Below are 15,099 nucleotides of genomic sequence, written 5' to 3'. Positions count from 1 at the left end.
AAAATTTTCAGATCCAAAATCTATTACTAAATGCAAACTTAAACGTGATTTCCATCTCTTTTTCTTTATTTGCTGACTAAATCATCATTTTTTTTAAAAAAAAGAACTATATAGTAGATTCTATATTATGCAGTTACAATATTTTACAATATAATTGTAATCAAATAAAAAACAATTGGAGCTTAATTAATAGAATGATGGTATCTTTTTTAAAATAAATAAATTATACCACGTTGTGACTTATGAGCATTGATTATATTCTAAGACACTTGAGATAATTATTCAACTTAATAATACGTTTTATTATATAGCAATTTAAATCAATCACTGTAATTCCTTAATTTTACGTTTCAGCTTTGGTAAAACTTATCCCTTCAAACTTTTCAATTTTCTCTCTTCCACAGAACAATATTCCCACACTCAATAACATTTGTTTTCCTGCAAATTGTACTCACCTTCTTCTGTTTAGAGAACTATTCAATTTGTCCTCCTGTGTATCTCAACTCTATTTTTAATAATTAAACAAATATTGCAAGAATTATTCATAATAGAACTATTCAAATTATGCAAATTTATTTAGTTTCAATGCAATTCCTAATTTAACAAAATAAAAATAAAATAAGAGAATCCAATCTTTCAGACACCAGCAAATTCCAAGTGCAATGTATCTCATTTTGTACAAGGACGAAACTATTTCTTCTATATCATCATTCTCCTAAATTCCTGATTTTGTCATAGTGAACAACCATAAATATTACTCGTGTGATTATTGCTTCTTCATTTATTTATTTTTCATAAAGGAAAGGAAATGAGAAAAGAGATTATAAAATGGGAAATCGAATCCTGACAGATAATGTAAAAGTGCAGATAACCAACCAACTAACATCATGTTTAGAAGATACATGTTGTGAAGATGAGGACGCTAAGATAGATATGTAGACACACTAGGAGTGATATGAGTAAGAATAAAGCTATTCAGGAGAAGGTGGAAGTGACATCTGTGGCAGACACGATGAGTGAAGCGAGACTGAGATGGTTTGGACATGTGCAGAGGAGGGTTGTCGATGCCTCAGTTAGGAGGTACGAGCGGTTGGAATTGGGGATTATGCGGAGGGGTAGAGGTAGACCGAAAAAGTATTAGACAGAGGTGATTAGACAAGATATGACGCTACTCCATATCACCGAGGACATGACCTAGATAGAAATGAGTACGGAGGTCGTGTATTAGGGTAGAAGGCTAGTAGGGATAGAATGATGTCTTGCCGTGTGTCGGTTTAGTGTGGTTGTAGGTTTAGGCGTGCCTTTATAGTTGTGTTATTATTGCCTTTGATTATCACATTATTTTGCTATCATTTTTGTTCTTATCTTGTAAACTTTGCATCGCTTTTCATTTTTTTTGCTATTATGTTATATATATTGTTTTCTCTCTTATTTGAGACTGTGACTTTTCAGCCGAGAATCTTTCGAAAACAACCTCTCTATTTTCATAAGATAATGATAAAATTTGCGTACATCTTACCTTCATCAAATCCAACTTGTTGGGTATATTGTTGTTGTAAAATGTCCCTCGGGTTGATTTGTGTTGAAGCTTCCTTTTGTCAAACAGTTATGTCACCAACAAGCTCATACTTTATCTCATTAGTACTACTTACAAGTTACAGCCTATTGAAGGGCACAACTAATAGTTATTGATTTGTAATTATAATTTTGGTATACAAAATCAACTTATAGTCAAAAGTTTTCATTTAGCTTTTGAACTTTGTGGTCAACTAGGACAAAATTTCATATTCACTCGAATATTTTTAAATAAAATTGAACCGAGCAAATAGTAAAAAGAACGAAAAAAGGTTAGATTCGCTCATACTCTTATTATAAGTTATATTTATTTTTTATTATACTTTTTTAATATATTTATTTTTGTCATATAATTTTCGAACATAATAATAATAATCATATTTACCCTATTCTATTAAATCCTCCTGACGTTTACGTGCCTTTTTCAATTAAATATATTCATCCATTTAAACTCTCTTAATCCACCCGTCTGCCCATTCCATCCGACCCACTAAAAAATATAAATCCAATCAATTTCTTTTCCTTTCATGTTCATTTTATTATTTTCTCTTTTCAATACCTACCTAAAATTTCAAAACTTTGTTCTTTTACATGAACTTCTCCTCAACTAGTCCTCGTCTAACCGCTAACACTCTGTTTGGATGGCTGTTAGATCTTATTTCATAATATATCGTATTATAGATTGTATCATTGTTTGTTATTACATAATTTCTCACATCAATTATTTGAATGATAAATTTACAAAAAAACAGAATAAAACTACTATAAAAAATAAAATAAAAAATAATATAAATTTATTATTTGATTAAATAAAAAAAATTAAGATAAGGACAGGATTATTTCAAATTAATTTTTACGCAATCCGACGGGTAACAACACTTCAAACAAGGTGTAACGTTACCCACGTGGGACAAGTTGTTTGTATCATAGTTCAACGACGAAATTCACTTCACCCGAAACCCGGCCCGCTATATGAAATAGGATCAACCCGGCCCGCCTTTTTATTGAACTCCGTATAGCTGGTAAGTACCCGCTACTCAAGTCATACACCATCCTTGACGAAAAATGGAAGTTCTCTTATCAGTGCATTTACTTCCATGAAAACATCCTTTCATCTCTAGTATCTATACTGCTTCCTCAACGGCGAATTACCCTCTCTTTTTGCCGGCGAGAAAATGAGGGTAGTGACACCTAAATCCCCATCACCGACACTATCCGCCGATCAAAACCGCCTTAGCTCTACCACCGTCGTAGTATCCGGCGGCGGCGTAAGAAACCAAGATGCTGAATTACTCTTCCGCACAAAGCCAATTGCTGAAATCAGAAATGTGGAAGCGGCCACCAGGAAACAGATCCAAGACAAGAGCGAAGAGCTCCGGCAACTCGTTGGCAATCGTTACCGAGATCTCATTGATTCCGCCGATTCCATTGTTCTCATGAAATCCTCATGTGAGTCTATTTCTGCTAATATCGCAGCGATACACCACGGCATTATTCATTCTCTCTCTTCCACCGTCGCGGAATCCCCCAAGTCCGTTGTCTCTTCTGACCCTGCAAAAGCTCGGATTTACGGAATTGCCTGTAGGGTTAAGTATCTTGTTGATACGCCGGAGAATATTTGGGGTTGTCTCGATGAATCAATGTTTCTAGAATCTTCTGCTCGTTACGCCCGTGCTAAACACGTTCACGATAGTTTGAATAAAAATAAGGATTACAAAAGTGTACTCTCCAAATTTCCGTTGCTTCAGCATCAATGGCAAATTGTGGAGAGTTTTAAATTTCAGATCTCGCAGAGAAGCAGAGAGAGATTGTTGGATCAAGCACTTGGCCTCGGGATAAAAGCTTATGCGGATGCTCTAGCTGCAGTTGCAGTCATTGATGAGCTGGATCCCAAACAGGTTCTGACATTGTTCCTTGATTCGCGAAAATCGTGTATTTCTCAGAAACTAAATGCATGTTTCAGTGTTGATGCTACTAGCTCCGATGTGATTTTAGTTTATTGTGAAGCATTAAAGATTATTCAAGTTACTGTGGGGCAAGTAGGAGAATTATTCTTGCAAGTGTTAAATGATATGCCTCTGTTTTATAAGACTGTATTGGGTTCACCTCCTGCCTCTCAATTGTTTGGTGGAATACCTAATCCGGATGAGGAGGTGAGATTGTGGAACTCATTTAGAGATGATCTGGAATCACAAATGGTAATGTTGGATAGGGATTTCGTTTCGAAGGCGTGTTCTGATTGGTTGAGGAATTGTGGCAAGGAAATAATGAACAAGATCAATGATAAATACTTGATCGATGTTATCAGCTGTGGAAAAGAGCTTGCATCTGCTGAGATGTTGATACGGGAAACTATGGAAAATAAGCAGGTCTTAGAAGGGAGTTTGGAGTGGCTTAAGAGTGTTTTTGGGTCTGAAATTGAGTTGCCATGGAAGAGAACACGTGAGCTTGTCTTGGGAGGTGATTCGGACCTGTGGGATGAGATATTCGAAGATGCTTTTGTTAGAAGGATGAAAGCAATTATTGATAAAGGATTTGATGAGTTGAGTGGATTAGTTGATGTTGTAACATCAGCTCGGGCCATGTCAGGAACTCCTGGTGAGCTGGTTAGTTTTCAAGCATACTTGAATAGATCTTTAAATGGTGGAGGTGTTTGGTTCATGGAGCCAAATGGTAAAAAAGTTACTGCCATTCCTGGTATCAAGTCACAGCAGCCTGAGGAGAATGATTTTCTCAGTTGTCTCAATGCTTACTTCGGGGATGAAGTCAGCAGGATTAGAGATGCTGTGGACAGCTGCTGTGAGAGCGTTCTAAAAGACCTACTAAGCTTCCTGGAGTCTCCCAAGGCATCCCTGAGACTGAAAGATCTGGCCCCATATTTACAAAATAAATGTTACCAAAGTATGTCAGCTATTCTAATGGAACTGAAGAGTGAGTTGGATGCTTTGTCTGCTAACCTTCAAAACAAAAACCCGAAGGACGAGTCCGTGCCATCACCTGCTATACTTGTTGAGCGGTCAATATTTATAGGGCGGCTTTTGTTTGCATTCCAGAAGCATTCCAGACACATTCCTGTCATACTTGGTTCACCAAGGTCATGGGTGAGTGAAACTAGAGGGGCTGGCTCGCTTAAGACCCCAGCTCTTGCAAGGTACTCTATGCCACCTGTCGACTCCCCAACCTCTGATGGTCCTGGAAATACAATGTTTGATTCACCCAGAAGACAAAGTTCATTGGCATCTGCTGCTTTGTTCGGAGTGGATGACAGTTCAAGCCCACAGCTTGAAGAACTAAGTAAAATGACCCAAGATCTTTGCATCAGAGCTTATAATATGTGGATATCTTGGGTTTCTGATGAACTTTCAGTTATCTTATCCCAAAATCTCAAACAGGATGATGCCTTGTTGGCAACAACAACCTTGAGAGTAAGTGCTATTCTTAAAACTTCTCTGGCTGGGTTTTCCTAAAGGACTTTACATGCTATTTTAATTCTGCTTCTTCTTTTAGATGTTCATAAATCATACCTGTATTATATGAGCCACTTCTATCAGTGGTCCTGGTATTTACTTGCAACACTTGTTATCAAAGTAACTTGAAAATCACATCTTCTGATCCTGGATTTTAGAATAATTTTCTGCTGATAAGTTTTATTATGAATCAATGGGCCCAAATTGACCGGAATGGATAGAGAGGATTAGTATAGCTGATCTCATTGTTTAATACCAGGGGTAGTTGATTCATTTAATTTTAGATTAGGAAATGTTAAATAGAGAGCATCATCTAAACTAGTGAGAACATCCCCATAGTTTAGTGTCCTCTTAAATTTTCGAGAGGATCCTACTCTATTTTTGAGGGCAATGCAAGAAAAAGACAAACCCTTAGATATTTGCTGGTTATGGTATAAGAACACTTGTTTGGTGTTTTCTTCATTGGAGGTTACTTGGTTTATAGTTTGGTAAAAAGTTAAATTTTTTTAAATCTAATCACGATATCACAAAAATCATAAACCATCACAAAAGTTAGACAAACAAGCATGTCCTGTACATATATTGATGCAATTCTCTATTAATTTTGTATGACTTGTTATGCTGCATATAAAGTTATGTCTCACAAATTTATCAGGGAAAGAAAAAAACATCAACTTTCACAAAGTCAGGTAGTGTTCATCATCTTTTTTTTTTAAATAAGGTAAATGACATTATTAACAATGGGAATGAAAGCTCCCGTATACAATAGGTATACCAAAAAGTAGAGGATCTACATCAAAACATGATTCTCTACAAAAGACACCCAATCATTCTGTTAGGTGTAATGCTGTTTGTAAATTCTGTTTAATTTTTTGGATTGATCTGACGTCAATTTTATCTCCAAGAAAGAATGATAGGTTTTTTGCTTGTTATTGTCTAGTACTTGGTTATAACGTAACATTAGAAGATTTCTAACTCTGAACTTGCCTAGTCAAAAACAAAAATAGATTAGGTGATCTCTTTCCATCTCCTAAGTCTTGGTGGGTAGAGTGACATGATATTTGTGTTGGTTGAGAGGTAGCCCGTGGATTGGTCAAGGGTGCAGGCAAATTGTCACAGGCACTTTCCTTATAGGGAAATAGAAAAGAAAGCATGCCTATTCCCAAAAAAACAAGGTTTTGATTTTTATACGTGTTTTGGGTAGAGCGACTTCCTTGTCCTGCCTGGGGGATGTAAGGCACCAGGTCTTTTTCATGCTTATCCTTGATGGGAATGTAAAGTTGTGTGTATATATCTTTCTTTCTCGTTTACATAGTCTTCTTTCAGCGTTCTTTTTCGCCATAAATAAAAATTACATTACTTATTGAGAAGTGAACCATTACAAGTCATTCATGCTCAGATAACATGTAATGCGAGCTTCATACCCTTTTTCTTTAGTTACTCTAAATTTTAGTTTATCAAGTTTGTATCTTCTCTTAATTTATAATTGATTGCTATAAGTTGGTTAAGCAAGCTTCTTCATCTTAACTTGTCGACAGGGCTGGGAGGAGACTGTTGTTAAGCAAGATCAGTCAAATGAAAGCGAGTCAGAGATGAAGATATTGCTTCCTTCTATGCCTTCTTTGTACATAACCTCTTTTCTATTCCAAGCTTGTGAAGAAATTCAGCGAGTAGGTGGACATGTGCTTGATAAACCTATTCTGAAAAACTTTGCCTCAAGACTGTTGGATAAGGTATTGAAAAATATAAGCTTTTCGTATTCCTCAATTTTCAATGTTTTTGAGAAATCTCACTTGATATGTTATCTTGGATTATCTTCCATAATTGTGGAAAAGGTATGAAAAGCAAGAAGGAACCAAATGCCATTTTCCTGAGTTAGTTTCTGCTGGAATCTAATGGACCCCAAAAGGTCCCTCATCTAACTGACCACACTGTTTGTCTGAAACTTCTTGTTGAATTTGATTTCTTACTTTTCTTATGGCCAAGACCACTATCTTACTAACCATCCTTTCATTTCCTGTTGCTGATTTCTCTGTGCTTTGCTAAATCTTCTTAGAGATTGTTATTGAATATTTGAATTTGGCTCATGATACATTCATCTCTTTTTGATAAAAAACTGGAAGTATGAATCACCAGCATTGGTGATCTTATTCAATTCATAAATGTTTACGGCTTTATAGTTGGAAAAGATGTGTGTTATTTTATTTTAATCTTCAGCTGTTTTGAATCTCTACTAAATTGTTTTAGCTGCTGACCTCATAATGTTGCCTGTTTTGACACTGCTCTCTAGAGCCTTTCCTTTAATAAAGGAAGAAACCGATTTGTTTACTCAATTTTTTCTTGCATATCTGATTTTCTTTTCCTGATGAATTTACTGAATATCTGGTCTTCAAAGCTTGAGCTAGTTATAAAGTTGGATTGTTATAGCCGTATTACCCTATCAAGCAGTAAGGAAACATGAATTCTTATTTAAAGATACATCATTTAAAGTTGGGCACATCTAACTACTCAATCTTTTGGTGCCTCTAAGAAATATTGGTTGAATAGATTAGATCTGTGAGACTTTTTGTAGATCAGCTAAGAGGCTTTACGCAATTCTGTAGTTAGAAATCAAGGTCTTCACTAGCTTTGAAAAGCACTGTCTTCTGAAAAATTAATAAATAAATAAATGTTAAAAAGAAAGATATGCAAATACCCAAGGGTGTGGCCTAGTGGTCATTGAAGTGTGTTGAGCCCTGAGGTCTCAGGTTCAATTCCCAGCAGAGAGAAAAACACTAGGTGATTTATTTTCATCTGTTCTAGCCTTGGTGGACAGAGTTATATGATACATGTTACTCGTGGGAGGTAGTAGGTATCCCATGCAATTAACTGAGGTGCGCAAGCTGGCCCGGACACCACGGTTATAAAAAAAATAAAGATATGTGAATAAATGAAAAAGAAAGCTAGGGATTGATAGTGGTCATGATAGGATGTAGTTATTAGTGACTTTCGGGAGGATGGAACATCAATTTTTGTTGGTGATTGTGCATTATTCCAACGAGATTTTGTGTTCAACTTTCTATGTTTTTAAAATATGTAAACTCAAGCTGGTTTCCCCACTTTGAGTTTGAGAGGGCATGTTAGAATGTGAAGTGTATATTTGTCCTGATTCGTGTACATTTACATTTAATTCATTTTAATTGAACAAGGAAAATCTTATAGATTATTCTTTAGGACACTTTATGGTAGTCTGTATTTAATTATAGAATATTCACTTACCTACAAGAATGGGATTTGATCACCTTTCATATTATAAATAGCCTAAGACTCCTATATAAGGAGCACATCTTGTACATTGTAAACTAAAAGTCAATGAGAAGGTTCTTCTATGTTTGCACATAAAATTGTCAACTTTGCTGTTGTTTTACCTCATTATGTGTAGTGTCTACCTTTTGTGACAAGAGCATCAAACTGCTCCACTGACCACTCCAGTGATTCTGTCATAAAGATTCCGAAGACATATTTCTAATATGGTAAAATCCACCTAAAAGCATCTATCCAGGAGCTTAACATTGGTTTTCCAACCTAAATTCCCTGGTGACTAAGATTCCTAATATTATGTTTTGAGGTGGGGGGCTCTTGTCACTAGGTTATTCTTTTCTTGTCAAAACCATTCAAATGACATGAATCCCGGTTAGCTGATAACTGGGTTGCCCACTGTTTGCTAGACAAATCTGTAAAGTTCTTTTAACAATTCACAAAAATGTTCTCATTCTCTGCTGTGATTTCTATTTGGTTTGTCTTGTTCCTTTTAGAAGGTACTTGTATTTTCTTTGCTTTGAGAGAGCTGCTTTTTGTGTTCTTAAGATTTATTACAATTGATGCTTCTGTAGCCTGACCGTCACATATTGATAGATGATTCATATTTATGGAGAATTCCTTTCCAGTCAAGAAACTCAGGGATCTCGAGTTTCGGAGAAAGGGGTGTTGCAAGTTCTATTGGATTTAAGATTTGCTTCAGACATTCTCTCTGGTGGTGATTCTAGTGCAAATGAAGAGTCATTGAAAATGCCTAAGGTAAAGCATCCTTTTAGAAGAAAGCAGGACGTACAACTAAACAAGTCAGTCTCCGAAGAGCGCGTTAATGGGTTGATAAGTAGCTTTGCACAAGGACTGGATCCTATTGATTGGCTCACGTAAGCTTTTCCAAACCAGATAAACTCGATGAAAATATTCATGCTGCTATATAAATTTGCTTTTGTACCTTACCTTCAAATTCCCTGTTTTCCATTTAACCGGACCTTTTAGAGTAGGCAAGAATATTAGTAGGCTACTCTTGATGGGAATTTATCAAATTTCCATCTGATCATTCTTTATCCACCAAGATTTCTGAGGCCTTATTCTTTAATTTAATTTTCAGTTTCAAAAAATTAAAATATTAGTAGGCTAATTCATCCTACACAAAAAGAAATGATGAAGTATTTTGAAAAGATCAAAGTAGAATAAACAGATTAAATAATGGCAGGATTATTTAGTGGGTATACGTTTATTGGATCAAAAGTGGGATATGTAGGGTATAATTAGGAAACACGTGTTTGGCTTAAACTAGATAAACTTGGATAAAATCAGTTCCTTCTCGAAAAAAGAAGAAGATAAACTTGGATAAAATCAGTTCCTTCTCAAAAAAAAAGAAGATAAACTTGGATAAACTTTTATTTCTAATTTTAACCTTGACTTTTTAAAGGACTTTGGGAGAAAAGCTTTGGAGAAAGGCAAATGTTTCATTTTGTTGTTTTATTCTGGGTTCGTAATCTCGGATTTGTTATCTCACATAGCGAGTGGTACAAAAATGATACCAGAATTATGGTATAAATAATTCCTGACTGCCAATTCTAATTAAAAATTCTACCAAATGTGGAATATAATAATCCCACATGTTCTCCCGGGATTATAATCACATATTCTCGTAACCAAACGACCCCTTAGTTATCATTATTTAACAACTACCACAATTGATTAAACATAGTGAAGTTAATTCTTTTATTAGTTTATCAGTAACACATATTGAGAAAGGTGATGTTTTTAGAAGCGATCACTGTACAAAAGTTCCACATGCATTGCTTGCATTGAGTTCTAGCTGGTGCATTTCTGATTCAACAGGATTTTAAGAAGGCTTGTGCCGCTATAATGGAACTTCTTTGGTGAATGCTATGTAAGATGGTTTGTTACCTGAGAACTATCTAATTCATATTGTAGTTCCATACCTTTGAGTAGTAATTGTTGCACAACTCATGGGACTATGTGATACTTTTCTAATTTTTATTTATCATGTTGGGCAGCAAAATGCATCTTTAAGTGCACTCTTTGTTTCTAAGGATATATGAAATTACATTCTATTGGTTTTGCTAGGATTCTGTTGCCTCTTTTTGGGGAGGTGGAGTGCAATTGGGTGAATAGTAGATTGATGTATTGTGCCTTCTTAATCTAGTTAGTTGACACTTTGGCTGATTCATTTCCAGCTATGAGCCATATCTTTGGGAGAATGAGAGGCAGTCATACCTGAGGCATGCTGTCCTCCTTGGGTTCTTTGTACAGCTTAATCGGATGTATACAGATACTGCTCAGAAACTGCCAACCAATTCAGAATCAAATATCATGCGCTGCTCTGCAGTACCTCGCTTCAAATATCTCCCCATCAGGTTGATATTGTTGTAAATTTATAAATTACACCGTTCAATTCATTTTCTGCTCAGTTGGTGGTACTCTTTCACTTGTACTGGGATTTGCCCTCCTTGATTATCTAGATAGAGGGATGGCATTTCACACACTTGTATAAATTATATTGCATTCATTATGTTGGATATAATATTTTGTTCTCTGGAAGTGATCGTCTTTAATGTTTTTTATGTGTAATGGGTTACTACCATTTGTCATGTATCCTTGGATGTGTAATTTTATATTTGTAATTCAGTGCCCCAGCATTGTCTTCAAGGGGGACAGCCAAGGCATCAATCTCAGCATCTATTGATGATGTTTCATCGAGAAGTCCCTGGAAAAGTTACACAAATGAAGAACTGTCTCGAAAGGTTGATATTGATGAACATTCTAGTTCCGGGATAACAACGCCGTTTTTGAAATCATTTATGCAGGTAAACCATTTCCTCTTTACCTAGTCTCTGCAGAACCTACCTTCTTTGTGATCTTATTTTATGCCAGCAGTTCCATGCATACTCTTCTTTTTTTCTATTAACCAAAAGAGGTGAATTTTCCGTAATGTTTTTGAGAGCTAAAATGCAGAAATAGAAATCAAATATATTTTTCGTTTTATTTTGTGGATCTTGATTTCTTAACTGTCCTTTAGTTTTATGTACTATACGTTTCTGCTCTAAATTGCATATTGATCTGTTCCTGGCTGTAATCTTATGAATAGACTGAAGCTTGTCTCACACCTCAGTTTTTTGAATGTCATAATATATGTTTTATGTTTTCTTATTATTTTACTTTATAACCTTGGGATTTTAGGTGAATAACATACTTCCATTGAATTGATGATGTCATTTTTTAATACCGGTAGAAAGTCTACTTTCATGTGGTAACAAATGACATGTAAAATAGATTATGTTCTGTTGTCCTTTAAGTTGGGGTCTTGAATTAATAACACCCACCAAACTTAAAAGACGAGCTATGATCCATAAATTATAAAAGAATGTTACCTTTTTAGTTCAAATTCTATATAAATAGTATATTCATTTTGTAAATACATCAACAAAATTAAATTAGCAGTGTTTTCCCCAACCCACCTCCACCCTCTATTTTTTCTCTCATTACGTCTTCCAACTTATAATCCTGTTCTCATAAATGTATTTTTTTAATTAAACGATTCGAAAGAGGGGATAAAGCTTCGCAAAAAGACGCATTATAGAATGATGAACAGCCTGCTTGTTTTAAACTGTCCACTTTCTTCCTAAAAGTGAATACATAAAAATAGGGAGAAATTGATTTGAGATGTGTTTTGCCTTTTTTTGGTAGACATGTCTTGTTTACTTTTCCACATTTTCAACACTCCGTGCTACCAAAACATCTTCTAGTTTATGATGAGAATGTAAAGTGCTACTTTAGATAAGGTGAATCTGATATTGTAGCTCATTATCACATAAACAAAGTTCAGGTCTTTGTCATTCAGAGTGCACCTTCAGAGGAATAGTACAGTTACTGGAGCTGTTATTTTAAACTGTGAATCATGGGCTGAATTATTGATTTGACTGAATAAGTTGTTTTCCTCGTGTAATCCTGAATTTTGTACCTACAATATCCAGGTTGGCAGCAAATTTGGAGAGAGCACGCTGAAACTGGGATCAATACTCACTGATGGGCAAGTGGGCAGGTTTGGTGACATTTTACCCGTTCAAGCTTCAGGCTTTCATTCCTTCTTCACAGCTGCCAGATCAGAGTAACTGAGCTTTATTGAAAACAACCACCTTGAAGTTGACATAGTTGCTTTTGCCGGAAGCAGAAAGAGTAATTTAGTAAAGATCAAGAATGTAGGGATGTTGAACATTAGGAGATGAATATTCATTTTTGAGAGGAAGATATCATTACTTATTGTATTTTTGCAGTCATGGATAAGGGAATTTTACTCTTGTAATTTATGATATTGATCGGAAACAGCAGTCGATGAGCTTAATCTGCTTGTATAAAAGGGGATAAATGAAAAGATGCTTCAGTATATGTAAAATGATATTCTTTTAATTACATTTCCCATCTACTTATACAATTAGTTGTCTTGAAGTAGGTGAACGTACAAGGCACAATAAGGACATGAATATATGTGATGAAGGTTAGTAGTAGTATGTCATCTTTGGATTGTATCCCCACACACACCAGTTCAATTATAAATTAATGACCCACATCTTCCATCAGCCAACTGCTTTCTCCCTGTTATTGTCCACTTCTCTGTCACTCATCATCAAAATAAATAAATATGAGTGTCTCTGTCCTTATAAATAGTGGGAAGATTTTCATTATGGAGTAAATACCTAATCATTCCACTATTCAAGTTAACCAATGGTTGAGTCGTCAATAATGGTGCATTTATTTCATATAAAATATAGGTGAATAGGCTCGAATATAGGAATTTAAATGTAATAATAATTCGAAAATTATATGTATTATGATTTATGTATATTAATACGTTGACAGTGAACTGATTTGATGATACTTCATTAATGCGAAGTTTTATTCTTTCGGTTCTAGTTCTTCCATAAGAAGAAGAGTTAGGCCTCATTTGTTTGCACTCAAACATTAGACCATTAAGTACATTTGTTTTTATTAAAATTTAAGACATTTAATGAGTCTGAATAGGTGTTAAGCATTTAGTGTAGAACATATACTCTTCGTACCACTTGACATTGCAAGAGGAGTTTAGACCGGAAATATTATAGTAGTTCATAAGAAAGAATTTCAATATTTTGTTATGCTACAAGTGATACGTTACACTGCTTGGTGTAACTACCTAAGAATTGGGACATTATTGAATTTAGATTTTATAAACAAAACAACAAGCAAAAGAGCAAATGCCAATGATTGAATTGGCATGAATATGATTCTTTCCTAGTAATAAAGTCTAGAGACCCCTTTTAAAGGAGAACCAGAAGAAAGTTTGCCTATGGACTCTACCTCAACAATCTTCTTCCGTATTTTTACGAGAAAGCAAGCTATCGACCTTGTCTCCGTTCGCCTATCTTTCTAATCTCCTTTCCTTCTATTCACCATATTTTTGGCTTTGACTCAGTGAAAAATGGGATTGATGGTGCTGGCTAAAAAAGGGGGAGAGAGGAGAGCTTTAGGGTACGCTCACTTCTGCATTTTTGTTTAGGTTCTCGAAATTCTCAATCGCTCTTTTTAGTGGGGAGGAATAGTACATGTTGCTTCCACCTGTGGCCTTTTTCGGTGGTGAAGCAAGGGGTCAGTGAGATCGACCCCATCAGGCTTGTGCAAGCAAGGGATACTTTACTTCAAGCGAATAGTGCTGCCTCGCTGTGCTTTATTCATAGTCTTCATTCTTTTTGACTCTGCGCGACCGCATTATGATGAGCTTGAGTCGATTATTTCCAAGATCAAATTTCAATTTTTTCTTATGTAGTGTATTATTATTTTGCCTTTTTTCTACCTTCTTGCTTCTTGCCTCCTCATCTCTCTCTTTGCAACTGAACTCTCCTCCGAGCTACTCCCGCTCAAAGAAATTCTGACCCCCGATGGTTTGTGGGTTCCGAACAGCTAGAGTGGTTGAACCTAATCTCCATTGGTAACAAAAGGTAATGGATACACCTATAAGCATTCCTTTGGTTATGTATTGTGTATAAGCCTTACAGCGGAGGACGAATCAAGGCCTGAAGTTGGTTCGATTATAATCGATGGAATCGATCATTTCGTTACATAAAAAATAATCGATTTGAGCAGGCTGTTAGAAATGAAATGTCACAATATTTTTTTGACACATGTAAAAGCCCGGGCAACTTACTATCATATCGAAATTCTAATTTTCTGTAGAGAGGTCCGTATTTTTCCAATCAATCATTTTCTATGAGCGAATGGGGCCATAATTATTTATCATTAGAAAGATCTATTGGTAATCATGTACATCACACCTCCTACGGTTGTTGTCAAAGCTCTGAGTGAACCCGAAATAGGCCATGGACTTGCATCTACCAAATGATAAGAATGTCTTTCAAAATAAAAAGAACCTAAAAGAAAATATTAGGCCTTACACAATACAACAACAACAACAACCCAGTGAAATCCCACATCGTGGGGTCTGGGGAGGGTAGAGTGTACGCAGACCTGACTCCTACCAATGTAGGACGGCTGTTTCCAATAGACCCTCGGCTCAATAAAAGCATAGAAAAAGGTCAGACAAGAATATTAGAGTAAATAAGTAGATGACGAAAACGGTCCAAACAATAGTATAATCAAAGCACAAAAAATAGTAGATATTATTATTGGATAATAACATAAATACCATAAATAACATACATCAGAATGCAAGAAATGATAGTGCGTTAATACGCCTACAAATAAG

The 15,099-nt window shown here is 35.5% G+C and overlaps 1 protein-coding gene across 1 annotated transcript; it reads left to right on the top strand.

Moving 5' to 3' along the window:
- Nucleotides 1-2,604: 2,604 nt before the first annotated feature.
- LOC129896871 (conserved oligomeric Golgi complex subunit 1) lies at nucleotides 2,605-12,798 on the top strand. Its single transcript, XM_055972852.1, has 6 exons — nucleotides 2,605-5,000; nucleotides 6,581-6,775; nucleotides 8,937-9,217; nucleotides 10,541-10,720; nucleotides 10,993-11,170; nucleotides 12,338-12,798. Exons 1-6 carry the CDS (start codon nucleotides 2,751-2,753, stop codon nucleotides 12,473-12,475), a joined length of 3,222 nt encoding a protein of 1,073 aa, XP_055828827.1. The 5' UTR covers nucleotides 2,605-2,750; the 3' UTR covers nucleotides 12,476-12,798.
- The last annotated feature ends 2,301 nt before the right edge of the window (nucleotides 12,799-15,099 follow it).

Source organism: Solanum dulcamara, chromosome 7 (assembly GCF_947179165.1).
Source record: "Solanum dulcamara chromosome 7, daSolDulc1.2, whole genome shotgun sequence".
NCBI classification, from domain to species: Eukaryota; Viridiplantae; Streptophyta; class Magnoliopsida; order Solanales; family Solanaceae; genus Solanum; species Solanum dulcamara.
The sequence above is the reverse complement of the archived record's forward strand: the minus strand, read 5'-3'. Positions and strand labels throughout refer to the sequence as shown.

Coding starts and splice junctions, on each gene's coding strand:
- LOC129896871 (XM_055972852.1), top strand. CDS start 2,751: ATGAGGGTAGTGACACCTAAATCCCCATCACCGACACTATCCGCCGAT. Junction 6,776..8,936: donor CCTCAAGACTGTTGGATAAG/GTATTGAAAAAT, acceptor ACATATTGATAG/ATGATTCATATTTATGGAGA. Junction 9,218..10,540: donor GATCCTATTGATTGGCTCAC/GTAAGCTTTTCC, acceptor ATTCATTTCCAG/CTATGAGCCATATCTTTGGG.